Source organism: Lithobates pipiens, unplaced genomic scaffold (genome assembly GCF_037356315.1).
Source record: "Lithobates pipiens isolate NorthernLeopardFrog02 unplaced genomic scaffold, aLitPip1_a1.2 Scaffold_16, whole genome shotgun sequence".
Classification (NCBI taxonomy): Eukaryota; Metazoa; Chordata; class Amphibia; order Anura; family Ranidae; genus Lithobates; species Lithobates pipiens.
This window is the reverse complement of record NW_027507748.1, coordinates 362,530,208-362,548,653: the sequence shown is the minus strand read 5'-3', so window position 1 is coordinate 362,548,653 and position 18,446 is coordinate 362,530,208. Positions and strand designations below refer to the sequence as shown.

The 18,446-nt window shown below is 40.7% G+C and overlaps 1 protein-coding gene across 3 annotated transcripts in view; it reads left to right on the top strand.

Moving 5' to 3' along the window:
* Positions 1-18,130, top strand: part of PTP4A2 (protein tyrosine phosphatase 4A2) — a 68,848-nt gene extending 50,718 nt beyond the window's left edge. For all 3 annotated transcript variants that reach the window (XM_077481970.1, XM_077481971.1, XM_077481972.1), the window contains exons 4-6: positions 7,135-7,265; positions 9,701-9,775; positions 16,175-18,130. In XM_077481970.1, coding sequence (XP_077338096.1) covers positions 7,135-7,265; positions 9,701-9,775; positions 16,175-16,283 — 315 coding nt within the window. In that variant the 3' untranslated portion in view covers positions 16,284-18,130. The remainder of the gene's footprint in view (positions 1-7,134; positions 7,266-9,700; positions 9,776-16,174) is intronic.
* Positions 18,131-18,446: the final 316 nt, after the last annotated feature.

Genomic DNA, 18,446 nt, shown 5'->3' with positions numbered 1-18,446 from the left:
CTGCCCACTGAGCTAATGTATTCTGACACTGGGAAAACTTTCCTACCACTATAATTCACTGATCAGCGCTGCCTATACAACCTTCCTTTTGGAAAATTTTTGATCGGTAGATGGGCTTATGTACAACCGCCCTGCGCAGACATTGATCAAAATTCAGCTGGTCCCTGCTGAACCGGACAAATTTTGATCCATGCGTGGCTGGCTTTAGAGAGGAGCTCATTAGTATACAGGGTGAATTTGATTTAAATTACTAGTAAAAAGGCTTGGTTTAAATCGACTCTATTTTAAATTATAATTTTTAAAAGAGCAACTGTAATCTATGTCCCACAGCAGCTCCTCCTCTGACCCACTGTTGACTCACCGACCGTCCCATTCACTTTAATGAACGACTGGTGGTGCGGCAGTGACACAGGGTGAAGGACATGGTGGCAGGTGACTGGATGCCCGCTAACGGGCGCTACCATGGTGGATCTGAAATGACGTGCTCTTTAAATGTAAGGACTCATTCTTGCTGGTAGTTAGAATCTTTAATATCTGCAATCAAAATGAAGGTTTCCTATTTAGAATAAGTTGTCAGGTTAGTAAAACGATAAAATCCGAACTAATTCAATCATACAGTTTGTAGTGTACATAGATTTGCGAAACAGTGGGGTAAAGGAATGTTCCTGACCTTTTGTTTCTCATGGTTACTGTGAAATTGTGTGAGTGCATGTTTTCTCAACTTGCAGAGCTTGGATTCATTAAATAAGTTTACCAAAAAAATGTGAATATTGCAGCATATACAGCCTCATGCTACATAACGAAGCTCCAGTTCATACAAAAAAAACTAAATTCGTTTTCTATTCAAGGTGCAATAATATCTTTCGATTAGGTTTTTACTGCAAAACCGTTTTATTAAAATAAATTTGCTAAAATTAAATCGGATTTAAATAAATAAAAAAGTTTTAATTTCCCCCCCACACACCCTGTTAGTGTACTGCTTTTTTCCTTTACTGCACAGTCACAGGTTGGCAGAGGGACACATCCTATAAATGTTGCTCAACTGCAGCAGTAAGCAAGTTGGGTGTCCTGCCTTATCAGACAAGGCTGGGGCAGAACTGTTCAAATTTCAGGGCTGGGTGGGCAGCAATGCAAAGCCTATGGTAGGTAATTGGTGTGTTTATCTTTTATGCTTGCAATCCAGCTTTAAAGGGATTGTAAAGGTAAATGTTTTTTCACCTTAATGCATTCTATGCATTAAGGTGAAAAAACATCTGACAGTGCCTGCGCCCCCAGCCCTCCCGTTTTTTACTTGCCTCACCCCTCAAATCCCAGGCTCGCCCCCGCCGTCCTTCACCACTCAGCCTGGCCGCTGATTGGCTGGAGTGGATGGATGGAAAGCAGCGAAGCCATTGGCTCGCGCTGCTGTGAATCACATCCACTGACGTGGAGCGCCGGGGGGCGGGGCCGTGTGATACAGCGTGCAGCTATAGCCGCTGGCTGTATCACAGGAGCGCGCCCGCAGGAGAAGTACCTGTGGGAGGAAGCAGAGACAGCCGCCGAGGGACCCCAGAAGAGCAGGTTCAGGGCCACTCTGTGCAAAACGAGCTGCACAGTGGAGGTAAGTATAACATGTTTGTTATTTAAAAAAAAAAAAAAAAATGTAACTTTACAATCCCTTTAATAACTTTTTTTTTTTTTTTTTTTTCCATGAGCAAGCTGGTAGGATTACATTTTTGACAGATGTACCCTTATTTGATTGGAGACCTGAATGGATGAGATTACTGTAGTGACTGTATTGAGGCGCAAACAAGAAAACAGTGAGACAGAGATGCTATTTGTGCCACCTAGTTGGAAACTGTAATTTGAAAAGGGTTCTTTGGATTTAGATGTCTGGGTATGCAAAGCTTTTAGCAAAGGTGAGAGAGGTGAGCTGGACAAGAGAAATAAATGAGCGTTGTCTAAGTGCTTCATTGCAAGTGCTGATCATTGTTCATTACATAGAAGTGGTGTTCTATCGTGAAACCAAATCTGCTTAAAAGGTGCATAATCTAACAGGACAGGAACACCGCAGTGTGGAGGTGCCTAATACCAGGTAACTGCTCGTTTATTTCAATGGACAACACCATCATTGAAATAGGTCAGCGTATCAAAGTACACTGTCCTTTCAGTAAGTGTAGACATGAAAGATGGCAGGAGCCTAGAGTAGAGTGTTATGGCATTTTATACATAAAATCTGAATTGTAACTAAATTTGAGAGGTACAAGAATTCTATCTGATTAGTCTTGGTTACTTTAGAACGGGCATGTTCAAATTGCAGCCACAAAAGATATATTCTGTATTTATCAGCGCTGCCTCAGGGGCGACAGGGGGGGGGGGGGGGGGTGGGACGAGGGCCATCAGATTACATACAGGATAATCTCCTGTTTACTTGGCGGCGTCTGTAATAGAAGTCCCGTCCTCTGGGCTGCCATTGGACCACTGTTCTCCCTATCATAAGAGGCAGGAGTTTGTATTAAAGAGGCCGCCGTGTAAACATTAGATTCTTCTGTATGTAATCTGTTGGCACTCCTCCCTGTCCCATGCAGGCTGCAGGTGGGCATTGATTAGGCTGCACTCATGGCAGTGGTGAGGCTGCAAATGGACAATTATTTTGCTTCAGTTCTTTAAAAGTTTTTTTTTTTTTTTTTCAATCACAGCTGATCATTGCATGAACCAGGAAGTGCGGTAAATGTCTTTTCTCGGTTCGTGCTGACAGGGAGAGCCGATGGGTGGCTCTCCCTGTCTTGGGGGGGGGGGGGGGGATGGGGACTGCATTGATAATCGGCACATTAGTTTATTAGTGCAGCCCCCATCAGCTGCCAATCACTGCCCATCGGCTGCCAGCCTGTGCCCCATAAAGAGTGCCTGTCAGTGCCCATAAATGTACCAGTCAGTAGCGCCTCATCAGTGTTGCCTATCCAATGCTGCCCATCAGTTTTTTTTTTTTTTTGTTTAGCAAAAAATAAAAACCCCAGTGGTGATCAAATAACACCAAAGGAAAACTCTATTTGTGGGAAGAAAGTAATAAAAATTTTATTTGGGTACAGTGTCATTCAAAGTGTGACCAACGCTGAAAGCTGAAAATTGTCCTGGGCAGGAAGGGGGGAAAGTACATGGTATTGAAGTGATTAAAGTGAAGGTGTGTTATATGGTATATCCAAATAACAGGCCCAAGCTTATCCTTGGTCCTGAGCGGTGCTCGGGGGATTCATTAGGGCCACAAAAGGTGTGTGTGTGTGTGTATCTCTCCACATCTCTCCACATCTCTCCACATCTCTCCACATCTCTCCACATCTCTCCACATCTCTCCACATCTCTCCACATCTCTCCACATCTCTCCACATCTCTCCACATCTCTCCATCCTAAGCCTATTTTTGACATTTTGGTGTTTACAAGTTAAAATCCTTATATTTTGCTAGAAAATTACTTGGAACCCCCCAAACATATATATATATTTTTTTTTTTTAGCAGAGACTAGAGAATAAAACTGATTGTTGCAATATTTTATGTCACACGTTATTTGTGCAGCGGTGTTTTAAACACAACTTTTTGGGAAAAGGGACACTTTCATGAAGTTAAAAAACTAAACCGTAAAATTAGCCCAATTTTTTTGCATAATGTGAAAGATAATGTTATGCCGAGTAAATAGATACCAAACAATTCACACTTTATAACTGCACACACTCGTGGAATGACGACAAACTAGTGTACCTAAAAATCTCAATAGGCGACGCTTTAAATTTTTTCCCCAGTTACCAGGTTAGAGTTAGAGGAGGTCTAGTGCTAGAATTATTGCTCTCTCTCTGACGATCGCGGCGATACCTCACATGTGTGATTTGAATACCGTTTACATATGCGGGCACGACTTCCGTATGCGTTTTCTTTGCTGCGTGAGCTTGCGCGGGGGGGGGGGGCGCTGTAAACTTTTTTTTTTTTTGGTCACTTTTATTGCTATCACAAGGAATGTAAACATCCCTTGTGACTGTAATAGTTGGTGACAGGTACTCTTTATGGAGGGATCGGGGGTCTAAAAGACCCCCGACCCATCCTTTACACTTCAAAGTATTCAGATCGCCATTTTTTGCCTTTTGAGAAGTTTTGGACACCACTGCTTTAGAAGTTAGTTTATCAGAAAATCTAAACCAAGCCTACAGTTGGGTTTTTTTTTTTTTGTCCTCCAAAGTATTATAGCGTAAACGGAACATAATGAATTAACTTCTTGCCTCTCGGGGTATAAATGTGATGTCGTCTTGGTTCCAGCAGCTGCCTTGATTTATTGAAACTAATGGCCCATACACATGATCCAAAAATCCAATGAAAAATACAGATTTTGACGCAATCGCTAATTGGATACTTCAGAGCTTTCGAGAGCCGATCACGACAGTTCATACCATTTTATTATTTGTTCGGACAAGCGCGTGAATTTTCCTCGTACGATACCAGTTCGTACAATTTCCGTTTAGTCAGAATACAATACAAATACACTACAACATCACTTCCAATTTTATTTTCCTGTCTTACGAGAATTTTTGTGACTTTAGTAACCTATTGAATTTCTACTTGCGACCAGTAAGCAACAAAAGTGGGTCTGATTTGTCAAAAGGGCACGTGCATGATTTTGTCTAGCATACTATCTGTAAATTTTTGTTTGACAAACATGAACGCAGTGATTTACTAGGAGTATAAAGAGGAAGTTCATTTCTCAAGCACCACCCTTTGGGCCTCTTTTGCTAATTTCATGTTCGTAGATGTTTGAGCGTTCAGTCACGATTTTCAGGTCGTACAAAACAATGCCTTTTAAAATACGTTTGGCATGAATGCAAAGCAGCTTCATTATTATCCCAATATAGATGAGAATTTTTTTTAAATTTCATCATCAATTGCTGTGTCACGAATGTTAATTCTAGATTATGAACAGTAATTTACAAGGCGAACTCTTCCCAGTTGTTCGTTGCTTCTGACCGTGTTTGTACTTTCGACTTTTGTGATGGATTTCTGTACTGACCATCCAGAAGTTGAGTTCACATCAGACAATTTTACAGCCTGCACATCCAGCTTTTGTCCAATGTAGAAGTCAAATCGTCTGTCGAGTGCACCGTACTAACGATCTGAAAATCCGCGGACCGCTAGTATTCAGACTTTTCCCATCTAATTTTCGTACAGTGTAAGAGGCCTTAGTTTACTAAGGTTAGCCATTGATGGAGAAAATTTATTTTCTGCAACCACAATCAGTGTTGGCAGGGGAATCCTTCCCACCGAGCCATTGTGTTCTGCTAGTAGTGAAGGAAGCTGTCCCCTGCCGGGACAACACGATGATTGTTGCCTCTAGCAATATGAAGGATAAGTAGAATGACTGGGGGTGCAATACTTTGTAGGCTCCTCTAGCATGTAACAAATGTACCTTTTTAAGGCAAAGGCATACTAGCTAATTATGAAATGCTCACCTTAGAATGAGGCCTTGGCATCTGATACCGGTCCATGCTGAGGGAGATGACATGTTCTCTCAGAGTTTTCTTCCGGGTTCGCGGCTCTGGTGCTAAGTGCAGCCGGAGCCGCAATTATGTCACTCCCGCACATGTATGCAGAAGTTTTCTTCCCGGCAAGGTCTGGCAGCATCTGCCGGACCTTCAGCCAGGCCTTCACAGCATATGCACCGCTGATGTCAGCAGCTGCATGCAAAGTGAATATCTCCTTAACCGTACAGGTTTAGGAGATCTTCCTTTTTACCTACATGTAAGCCTCATTATAGGCTTACCTGTAGGTTAAAAAATAAAAATAAAAAAAATAAACGGGTCTATGCAACCACTTTAATGCATTGGACTAAAACCTGATTGTATAAACGCTGCCCACTGCATTATATCGTAGGATGTGCTGGGTTTTGAGTGGGTATATCTGAATGATGCGTGCAGCTGCAGTTATCATTCAGAAATCAATTTATTTTCTCTACTGCCGATTCCCTGCACCATAAGAACAAGCATAGCCGGCTGTTCAGCCGCTTGATTTGTTTTTACAGGCGGTGGGAGGCGACACTCACCATAGAGAATACAGCAGACCAGATGGCCCCCAATAGTCTTTATGATCTTCGGAGGCCTGGTGTGACGTCTTTTGTTCATGTCCAGCCGTTGTAAATAGTTCCATGTATTTGGCGGCAAAGGGTGAGATCTATTTATTTTATTTTTATTTTTTTTTATTTTTTTTTAATCAGTCTTTTCAGTCTAGAGAAAGATGTGGGATCTTAAAGACACCACACCTCTCTATAAAAATGACCTGTCATGCCCTATTCCTAATTACAAGGGATGAAAATAAAGTAACCTGACCCTGTCCCTGCTTGCTTTCATGCAGAAGCAAACGCATACATACTTCGCGCCCATATATGTAAACGGCGCTCAAACCATGTGAGGTATCGCCGCGAACGTTAGAGGAGCAACAATTCGATCCCAAGACCTTCTCTGCAACTCTAATTGGGTAACCTGTAATCATTTTTAAAGCGTTGCCTATGGAGAGTTTTTAAGTAACGAAGTTTGGCGCCATTCCACCAGTGTGCGCAATTTTAAAGCGTGACATGTTGGGTTTCTATTTTACATTATTATTATTATTATTATTATTATTATTATTATCCCAAGAGAAACTAGTTTGAAAAATTGCTGCGTAAATAACGCGTGATATAAAAGGTTACAACGACCGCTGTTTTATTACCTAGGGTTTCTGCTAAAATATATAATGTTTTTTAGGGTTCTGACTAATTTGCTAGCAAAAAAATTATGATTTTTACATGTAGGAGAAGAGTGCCAGAATTGTCCCAGTATGGAAGAGGTTAAATCTAGAAACCTAGAATTCTGTGCCTCTTTGTGTCTTAAATGTGGTTGTCTTCCTTCCTACTTTTAGAAATTCCTTCTGAAAGCTGGCTTAAAAATGCAGATTTACTTGTCAGCTTGTTTATTGCTGATGCACTTGACACGAAGGGATGTAAACCTATGAAAATGCGCTTCTTTAATATCAATTTATACCATCTCTAAACACTTTGTCAATGTTTTAGATTACAGAAAAATATCTAAAATGCCTTTTTTCTTAATATTTCTTCTATTTATTTTTTTTTTTTTTCTTTCATTAAGGACTGGCCATTTGATGATGGAGCTCCACCCCCTACACAGATAGTTGAAGATTGGCTGAATCTATTAAAAAACAAATTTCGAGAAGAACCACGTTCCTGTATTGCTGTCCACTGTGTGGCAGGATTGGGCAGGTAGGTTAACCCTTTGCCAGGGATGCAACCAACTGGAGGCTAAATTCAGTCTTGATGCACTTTGCCTAAGTATGTGTACTGTGTGAGGCACTATTGAAACAATGGGGTTGATTTCCTAAAACTGAAGAGTGCAAAATCTGGTGCAGCTGTGCATGGTAGCCAATCGGCTTCTAACTTCAGCTCCTTAAATCAAGCTTTGACACAAAAAAAACGGTTTGGTTTCTTTGCAGAGCTGCACCAGATTGTGTAATCTCCAGTTTTAGTAAATCAACCCAATATTCTGCCCACCATAAATCCAATCCATTTCTACTGCTGTGCGCACTAGAGAAACGGTAGAGATGCACATGCTGTTTTCCTAGTGTTCACGTTGGCATAAAACAGATCTAGTTAGGGCAGAGCTGGAGCAGGCAGGCATGCTATGCATTTCCATGGTATCTTGTATACAGCAAGCCTATGGACACAAATTGACCATGGAAGTCCAAATCTGTTCCCATGCTTGCTATAGTCCACTCTCATCAATGAAATATGAGACTGGCAGGATCAAACAGGTATTTGACATGAGACAATGAAAGAAATGCAGACTAAAATGTGAAGTATAAATATACTCTTGAATGGTTAGTTCAACTTTACCATAAAAACGGCCTATGCAGATAAGGGTTGTCTGTAGATAACAAGCTTTTTAACGTTGACTAATGCCTTTGCTATAGGTGTAGACCATTTACATTGCTCATGAAGCCTGACCTGAAAACTTCCAGGATATTGCTAGGGGAGGCAAAGCTATTACTGGACATTTTTCAGTGTCACTGGATTGAACACTCAAACTCTGAACTTGGAGCCACTGCATCAGGGGAGAGAGAGCGCATATGTGAAAGGGCTCTCTTGTGAACGTAAACCATAAAAGCTAGGACTCTCTTAAAGTAGTAGTAAACAGCAGTATAAAGAGAAAAAAAAAATCCTCTGCAAGGCAATGTCATAATGTGCATTGTATTCTAGCACATTATGAGAGAATTGCCTTAAAATGAAGCCCTCCAATGTCGCACCATCACCGCTCAGGGCTTCTATCGTCACCCAGTCCACCTTTCGGGTTCATGGCCTCTGACTACATGAGTGGCCAGGGGTATGATGATGTCACTCCCACACATGCGTGTGTAAGTCACCAATTGCGCTATGATATGCCACACCTTTTAGAGTGCATGTGCCGGTCACGTCATTAGCTGCATGCGATCTCCTAAACTGTGTACTTTTTAGGAGATATTCACAGTACCTACAGGTAAGCCTTATTACAGACTTGCCTGTAGATAAAAGATGAAAATGTGGTTTTACTACCACGTTAACAATGTCCTGGGAGTATTCCAGTCATGCTTCATGAGATATGTAAATGGCTTACACCTATAGCAAGGGCATTATTACATTTTGGTCAAAACTGCACAGCCTCAGGAGGCAAAGGTGTCCGCATAGTCGGGTGCCAGCAACCTGTTAAAATATGACAGGCTGGAAAACGTAGCATAAATATGCTCTTTCAAGTGGTACTCCCATTTAGAACTGTGTGTGTATACCCTGAACGCATAGGGCCCCCTTAATGTGAGTACTGCTTGGAACAACCTCCTACTCCCTACTGGCTGAACACTGCACCTGTACCTCTCGGGTACCTGAAACTACAGGGATTTACTCACCCATGTGGCCTAATGCAGCAGAGTATACATGTTTACTCCAGTGGCCCTTGTGCATTTCTGCAAATTTTAGGTTTTAAGGGGTTATCTGACCAGAGTAGAGGAAAAGGAAACTGCTTAATCTGTATGTATAGTTTCATGCAAGGTGCTTTTTGGATGGGTTGCAAGATAATATCAGTAACAGAAATGAAGCAGCATCTGGTGTATTTGTGATGGATAATTGGTGTGCCATGGATCTGTTTAATTAGCATACAACACTTATTATACTGGAGCTGGCGGGCGCTGCCTGTGGGCACAAGGGGCTGTGAGTGTTTATAGGAGGGAACGTTGCAGAGTTCAATCTGGCAGCGTGGCAAGATACAGATGAGAAAATATCGAGCAGTGGGATAGAAGAAAACTTTGGATAATGTGCCCTGAGCCCAGGGTGTACTGATTTGGATGCTAGCCTTTACTGCAGCATGTGTAAATTTTTAGTAAAACATTGACTGTGAGCTGAGATGATGAATGTAAGTAAATGTAACCTTTTACTGCACTAATGCCTGAAGGTTGTTGAAGTATTTGACACCAGATCTTGTTTTTAAGAAGCTTCGTTATTCAACGTTGCATCGCAGGCAGCTTTTGCAATAGATGTGCGAAGATGTAAAGCTAACTGTGTTCTAATCCAATTAATAATCTTTTCCTGGTGTCTGTGCTTCCAGGGAGCCCCAAGGATCGAGTCTGAGAAATGCATACTCTACTAATCTCTGTGCTGTCTTTTTCTTCCAGGGCCCCTGTGCTGGTTGCTCTAGCGCTGATTGAATGTGGGATGAAGTACGAGGACGCCGTGCAGTTTATCAGGGAGTAAGTGAGCTAATTACCTACATCTCTTCTCCCCCCCTCCCTCCTTGTCTCTTGCGCGCGCTCTCTCTGCCTTTACCTCATGAGACCTCCATGCCTGGTAAACAAGGCTGCTCAAACGGATTGGTAAACCGTTTTTCTTAACACCTTGCAGAATCAAGAAATAAACTGCTCTCAGGAAGAAGTGTACCTGTGTCACGTATGGCACAGCAAATATATTAAAACTTTGTTTGCTGAAAAACTGCTAAATTACTTTAATTTAGAGTTTTGTTCTCCATAAGCCAGCAAGTACTAGCTTTACCTGTCACACCATTTATAATTCTGGTAATCCAGCTTTGTGAGTTGTGTGCCCTTGCCACACTGCATAGGTGATACCCCAATATACTGGTTTAGTTTGCAGCTTCCTGTGTCACATCACTGCCTCCAGGCCACTTATTAGACAAGTAGTCATGACATTATTAAACCTTAGTGAACTCTGTGCTAATATCATCAACAAAACATCAAATGAGATATAAAACAGAAATCAATAATTTCTGTCAAGATGGCTGCTTCCACTAGTACCCACAAAGATTGCACTCTCTAAGAATAGTGAATATAATACACAAACCGTGAATGGACTGCAAAAAAATAGGTGCAAAATCTAAACGGCATCTCAGTATAAGGAGGCAGGGGGGTCTGTCCCCCAAAACGCTTTATTTTCCATTGTATGTCCATAGTCACCAGTTGGAGTGTTGTATATGGCATGCTTGATTTTATTCCCACTTTGTGAGTATAACACTGTATTGTGTGTTTTTCAATAAATGTGTTTTTTTTTTTTTTGTGGTAATGCACTAGGCGTTTGTGCCCTCTTGTGTATATTTTTGTCAGTGCTTGGAAGGACTTCCCAATCCGAGGAGGGCTGCATCGCTGAAACCATTGCCTGTCTTAGTCCTGTTTGAGGAAGTCCTGCGATTTAGTGCTGGATTTTTTTGGTTTGTCTGGTGACAATCTCAGTACAAGTTTAAGGCAGTAAATAGGTGATTTGATTTTCTGGAAGGAAAGAAAATTGCAAGATTTCCAGCGTTAGTCAGTGTTGATGAGGGAAGCCTCCCATAGCGCTATTGTATTCCGTCGGTGAGGGAGTATCCTGCCTTCCCTGGCAGCAAGACAGGAGGGTTACTGCTGCCGGCTATAGTCAGCAGCAGTAATCGCTTGTAAAAAAAAAAAAATCAAACAGGCTGGTTGTATCCAAAGTTAATTGATTTTTGGGTACAATTATACTGCCCATACACGAATCAATATTTGGCCTGTCCCTGTTGAGCCGGCTGAATTTCGATCCATGTATGGCCAGCTTAAGTCCACTACACTGATCGTGAAATATTATGCAAAATTCCAATAAAATTATATACTGTGTAATAACAACTTAAATTCTCCACCACCCAGTGAATTGCCATCAGGGGCACTTCTTCACTGCCACCACTAAAAATACACTTCTTATCCAATCCAGAGAACCCTTATTATGAAAGAGCTTGTAATCTTCATAATATTAAACAGATGGTAGCCAGTAAGGGAATTAGCCCCACGTTATCACCATTCACGCCCAGAACTGCTCAGATTATATGTATCTCATTAAAGAAAAAGACCATACATAGTGTAAGGTCATAAAATGAATCCTAATTTATTATAAACATAATGTACTTGCAAAGAAGAAGACATAAAGCTTATCATAGTCCACCGTACAATGCGCATGCGTAGGGAGGTTAGATCGTATGCCCCACCCTATGTGCGTTTCGTCATAAATTACATCTGAAAGGAAAACAAGAATGCCAGGTACTACTGATACTGTCCGCTGTGCAGGCTGGTGACACAGTAGTCTGCAAAAGCTAAAAACTAGGAGTGAATGGCTTCATATTCCTGGCCAGTGTGACTGTGTGTGTGTATCACAAAGGGAGGGGGCTTGCCCTTTGCAGGTAAGCTGTTCAAAAATGTATACATTCCAGCTGTGCACTTTGCTTTAGGCTGAACATTTTGTTTTTTATTTTCTCCACTAATTTTAGCAGGCAATCAAGCTAAGAGATAGTGATAACCTTCATTAATGTTTTCTGAAATTCAAAGTATTGCTGTTTAGTGGATTTATGTGTTATAACAAATATTAATGCTGAAGATGCAAGATTTCTTTCATTGTATATTAAAATTTCATCACACTTGCACTGTCTTATACGCATTGATGTCAACAGCTGTCAGCCCAATGAAAGCGAACATTTTAATGTGCATTAAATATGGAACATTGACCAGCCTCCACATAGACATCTCATTTAATATTCTAGTCGATGAATATTCTTTTTTCCCTCCTTTTAATAAAAAGGTGCTGGTCATGACTCATGGATGACCATTTTATCAGGCGGGATACCCCTTCCGCTTGTAATGTCCCGCGTTAGTTTTTCTTTCAGTTAAAGAAAGACAGCCAACAGTGAGCAGGCACTGTTGGACTATGTTAATTTATAATAAAAAGGCCAGTGTGCTTTGTGAAATGTAATGGGAGCACCCTGTATTAAATATTCATTTGTGAGCTTGATTTCATGCAAGTTATGAAAAAATGTTATGAAAGATCAGTAACCTTAATAACGTGAAATGATTATAGCAGGAAAACTGCCGCTTGCCCGACCCTGTCCTAGTTTAACCACTTCAATACTGCAAAAGTCACATGATGTCCTGGGCTTTCAGTGGGGATACCTGAATGATTCCTGCAGCTGCAGGTATCATTCAGTTATTTTTTTCAGCCGGCGATTCCCTGCACCGTAAGAACAATCATAGCGGCTGCTCAGCCGCTTGATCATTCTTACAGCCAGCGGGAGGGGACTGGTGGAGACATGTGGGGTCTTATTGACCCCACATCTCTCCATAAAGAGGACCTGTCATGCACTATTCCTATTACAAAGTATGTTTATATTCCTTTTGTAATAGGAATAAAAGTGAACAATTTTTTTTATTTTTTTTTTAAAGGGAAAGTTTAAAAATAAAGCGCCAAGAAGAGTTTCATGCAAACGCATACCTAGGTTGCATCCGTGTATGTAAACGACAATTAAACCACAAGTGAGCCATCACCATGAACATTGGAGCGAGAGCAATTCTAGCCCAAGACCTCCTCTGTAATTCTAAACAAATAACCTGTAAACAATTTTGAAGCATTGCCTATGGAGATTAAGTACTAAAGTTTGGCGCCATTCTACGAGTGTGCGAAATTTTAAAGCGTGAGGGTATCTATTTACTTGGCTTAACATCTCACATTATAGAAAAATGGGTTAACTTTACTGGTTTTCTTTTTCAAAGCGTTTTTTTTTTTTTGTTTGTTTGTTCCCCCCCCCCCCCCCCCCCCCATAAAAAAAAATTATGTTCGATAATATGTGACTTAAAGTTTCAATGACCAACTTTTTTTCCCTAGGGTCTCTGATTAACAGAAAAATGTTTGGGGGTTCTGAGTTAATTTTTTGCTAAAAAAAAAAGATTTTTTTACATGTAGGAGAGGAGTGGTGGAGCTCACGCGGTATGGAAGTGGTTGTGCATGTATATGTGGCAGCCTCAACCAGCACTACTCCACAGAGCAGCGCTGGCTGAGGCTGTCACATACGTGCATCAACTAGGATCGGGTCAGGCGAGTGGTTTTCCTGCTTTAATAATTTACATTATTGGATGAGTGATATCCCTTGCCGACACCCCTAATCCTGCATATCAGCGGGACAGTGTATCTTTCCTGGGGGCGGTACTATTTGGTTCCTAAAAATGTAAAATAACACATTTAGTCAAAAACCTACATCCACTTCCTTGATGACACACAGCAATTCTGTCACCAGCAACAAATTGTCTCAAATCCTCAGCTACCGAGGGAGCGATTCCTTGGGTACAAAACAGGTCTCCTCTTGGTGACCCTGCCGCTGTTGATTTTGATAAATTGTCAGTATTAGGATTCCTAGCGGCAAAGTTGCCCATGTGTCATCCGCCTAAGAGAAATGAAAAAGAGTTGATGCAGCCCGAAAGCATTTACTACAAATTCTAAATTATTTTTTTTACTAGTTAAAGGGAATGTATATTTTTGCAGCTGATAATATAAGTATGGAAGATATCGCCATTTTTCTAAGTAAATCTAGTTCTAAAGGTGTCATTGACATTAAATATGCAAGCCATACATTCAAAGAAACCAAAACAATTAAGTTATGTGTAATAAAATGGAATGACGCAGGGGAAAAAGTGGGGAAAAGTATTGAGCACGCTAACTGAAATGTATTTAATACTTTGTACAAAATCTTTTGTTGGTGATCCCAGATTCAAGATGCCTCCTATATGGAGAAATGAGTCGCATGCATTGCTCAGGTGTGATTTTGGCCCATTCTTCCACACAAACAGAATATCTTAAGACTGGGTTCACACTATTGCTGCATGCGGCTCACAGCAGGGGTCCAGTATGGCTCTATTCACCATTTCAGGTCTGCTTTTTTTTAGCCTGAATTTTTGGCTGAATTTGGGGAAACTGATCAAAAGACACACAGGACCTCTGATCTTCCTTTTAGTTTTTTCCCATAGATTTTCTGGTTGATTCAAGTCAGGCGATTAGCTAGGCCATTCTAGCAGCTTTATTTTCTTTAATTGATACCAATTGAGTTTCCTTGGCTTTGTGTTTGGCATCATTGTTTTGCTGAAATGTCCACCTTCATTTCATGAGATGATTTTTGTCCTGGTAGATGGCAGCAGACGTTTTTTATCAAGAATGTCTTGGTACAGTTTTCCATTCATTCTTCCTTCAACCACATGAAGTTTGCCAGTACCGTATGCTGATAAACAGCCCCACGCCATGATGTTCCTACCTCCAAACTTCACTGTTGGTATGGATGTTTGTGGGGTGATGTGCAGTGCCATTTGACCTAAAAACATGGTGTGTATTATGGAATCCAAAGAGTTCAATTTTGGTCTCAAGTGACCAGACTATATTCTAGTATTTTGCAGGCTTGTCTAAATGTTGCGCAGCAAACTTTAAATGAGCTTCAACATGCCTTTTCTTCAGCAATTAAGTCTTGCGTGGTGAGCATACATACAGACCATGACGGTTGAGTCCATTACTTATTGTTTTCTTTGAAACAGTTGTACCTGCTAATTCCATGTCTTTTTTGAAGCTCTCCACAAGTGGTCCTTGGCTCTTGAGCAACTCTTCTGATTCTTTTCACTCCCCTGTCAAATCTTACCAAGGGAGCACCTGGTCGTGGTTGGTTTATGATGAAACGATGTTCTTTCCTCTTCTGGATTATGGCCCCAACAGTGCTCACTGGATCATTCAGAAGTTTAGAAATTCTTCTGTGACCAATGCCATCAGTATATTTTGCGACAATAAGGTTGTGAAGGTCTTGAGAGAGCTCTTTGCTTTTACTTATGAGATGATTTTTGTGACACCTTGGTAATGACACCTTTTTATAGGCCATCAGTTCAGACTGAACCAGCTGATATTAATTTGCACTGACAAGGGGCAGGATTGCTTTCTAATTTCTGATAGATTTCAGCTGGTGTCTTGGCTTACCATGCCTTTTTTGCACCTCCCTTTTCTTCGGGTGTTCAATACTTTTTTTTTTTTTTTTTTTCCCCTTGTGTCATTCCATTTTATTACGCATAACTTAAGTTCTGAACTTTGTTTTAAAGTGGAAGTAAACCCATCGATTTAAACAGTTAAAAAAAAAAAAAGGCATGCCGGGAATGCTAACTGCACATTGGCTGTGCTCTCAGCCAAACTATCAAACCATCCAATGGCTGGTGTCATAACGAATCACATGTGCAGCACCATAGCAGTTGAGGATTAAACAGAGGAAAAAGATGGCAGCTTCCTTGGCTGAAAACGATGGGGGAGTTTACTTCCACTTTAATGTCTTTGTTGTATGGATTGCATGGGTTGTTACCGACACGTGGTGAAAATTGTCATGTCAATAGTACCTTGAGAAATTTACCCAGAAAATTGGTGACGTGTTAAATTATTTTACTCGCTGTATATATACAGTTGAAGTTTTTGCAGCTCTTTACTGAGCTGAATTACTGCTAGGCTTTGAATAACTTGAGTAGGTTATTCTTATCTATTGTGAATAGGCCTGGACAGCAGGAGATCAAATTGCACATGTAGAATGGAGTTATATTTGGAATCAACATGCCCATCTCCCCAGTACCTAATGGGGATTGGAATGGTTAGAAGCAGCCCATAGGTGAGCGAGTAATGCTGGCCATGGAAATGCCATGTAATGTGTGCTTGTAAAATAAAGTGTTTGTTTATTTTTTTTTTTTTTTTTTATATAAATGATGAAAACAAAACTGTTTAAAATGTAAAAAAAAATGCTTTAACTTTTAATGAGATTGCTGTAAGGGGTTTAAGTATGGAAAACATTTTTATTTTAGAAAGCGGAGAGGAGCATTTAACGCCAAACAATTGATGTACCTGGAGAAGTACAAGCCCAAGATGCGTCTGCGATTCAAGGAAACCAACGGACACTGCTGTATGCAATAACATGGATTTGAACACAGTGGTTTAAACCAGGCCTTTGTGACCATGGGCAATGGATCAAGATGAGTTGTATGATCCTAAAACGGAAGACTGGTCTCTCACCTCCGTCCTTTCAAAAGCAACTGCAGTAGGTGCCACGTTCACCAAAAAAAAAGAAAAAAAAAAAAAGCAACTTCAAGTTTTGTTTTCCTCCTACTTCATTTGGTAAATGGACGGATTATAGAATTGCTACATTCATATATGTAACTAACGTTGACATCAGCGTGCAGGGGAGAAAAATGCTCGAGTATATAAAAAGTATCTCTGCTCAAGTATTGAATATTACACGGGACAGCAGAGAGCATCTGTGAAGATATGGCATTGAAATCATGTACACAAATCCCTATATTGAAGTGCAGTAAAAGGATACTGGTGCAGTTGATTGGACCAAATGAATGTGAAGTTGACAATAATAGTGTTTTTTAAATTCCTGCAGCTCAGGGGCAGGAGGATGATAATAAATGTAGAGGACCCCCCCCCCCCCCCCAAATTAAAGAAAATTTCATGCAGGCTCCAAAGTAACTATACTTTTTCTCGCTGGTAAACGATCTAAAGTGAGGTCTGCAGGACAGGTTGTGTGACTGAACATCTGTACTGCTCAGGGCTTATCACATCTCTTTGCTGCCATAGCTAGTTGTAATGACACTTTGTTTGAACACTGCCTCTTAGCCTTAAGCCAAAATCCCTCTTTGTGGTTTTTGTGGCAGCTAACCATCCAAAAATCACTTAAAACAAAATGAAATCTTCTAATCTCCCCTGTTCCTTCCAAAACGATACTTTCTGGTATAAATGCCATAAAATACAAGGCTGATGCCAAAACATAGATGTGTCTGTGATTTAGAATCCTGCAGCCGTATTTTGCACTGCATCTGTTAGACTGCTGCTTTTATTCCGGCAGCAATCGGTGCTGCTTTCATTGGGCTTTTTCTGTTACGTGCAATTTTTTTGTTTTTTTTGTTATCCCTTTCCTCCCATCTCCATTGATTCTCCCGGCTGAACTATAGTAAGTGTAGAAAGTGTACTCTCTGTAACCTGGCTTGCAAGGTGTATTGCTTGCCGTTGGGCAGCAGAAGTTGCCAATCTGAATCCAAGCTAATGAGTCATAATTAAATTGCAGAGAAGGAAACGTGTACGAGTTAATTTGCTTTATTGAAAATCTATTATGCATTGTTAGGGCAAGCTGCTGTGAAGAGATGTATTGTATTTCAAAGCAATTCCTCTTACATAATCCCAACCTGCATTAATCAGGGCAGTTTCACGTACACTCAACAATGCGCAATTCAATTGTGCTTCATCCACATAATCCAATAAATTACACAGTCCTGAATTTTGGGATTGCGTATTATGTGCAAGCAAGAGAGTTGCAATATGCTATCACTGTTTAAGAACCTCATGAACTTGAAAATTTTGTGTTGCTGCTTAAAAAATAAAAAGATCAAGGGAGTGATGCATACATGTATGTAAAACATCACCAAATTTCATGTTGTCTAGTCCTGTCTGGCTGCATTTTCTACAGAGACTTTGCCCAGTGAGGTTAAAATACTTTTCTCCCTTGTACTTCTGAAAGTGGGAATGTTGTGCCTAAACTCCCTTTCTTCCCACTTATGATAGAATAGTACTTACATGGGTCAGAACAGCAAGTGCTTGTCAATTGTAACTTATTTTTAACTCAGTTTGTTTACTGCTTCTGTGAGACGCAGTGACCTAAAGGAGGTGTCGAGACAGAGGTGATCGAAGTGTAAATCAATAAGTGCTAGGAAATTCCTTGATCTCATGAAACGTGTTCAATAAATATTTTACACATTCTACAAGTTGTCTAATGTGTTTTTTCATTTTACTTTTTCTTTGTAAATGGAAGCTTATGAAAACAAAATATGGTGCAAACTATTTAACCACTTGCCGACCGCCCTATAGCAGATTTACTGCTACAGGGTGGCCGTTCTGTGCCAGCCAACGGATGTCCGCTGGCACCCGCTGATTGTCGAGGAGAGGCTATGTCCCCATCCTGTCAGCGGGGAGCAAAGCAGATCACTATTGGTGTCACTGGTTTCCAGAAAGTGTCAGATTGTCTGGAAATATCACAGTCATGCTTTAAGTCACTGATCGCCACCATTACTAGTATATAGC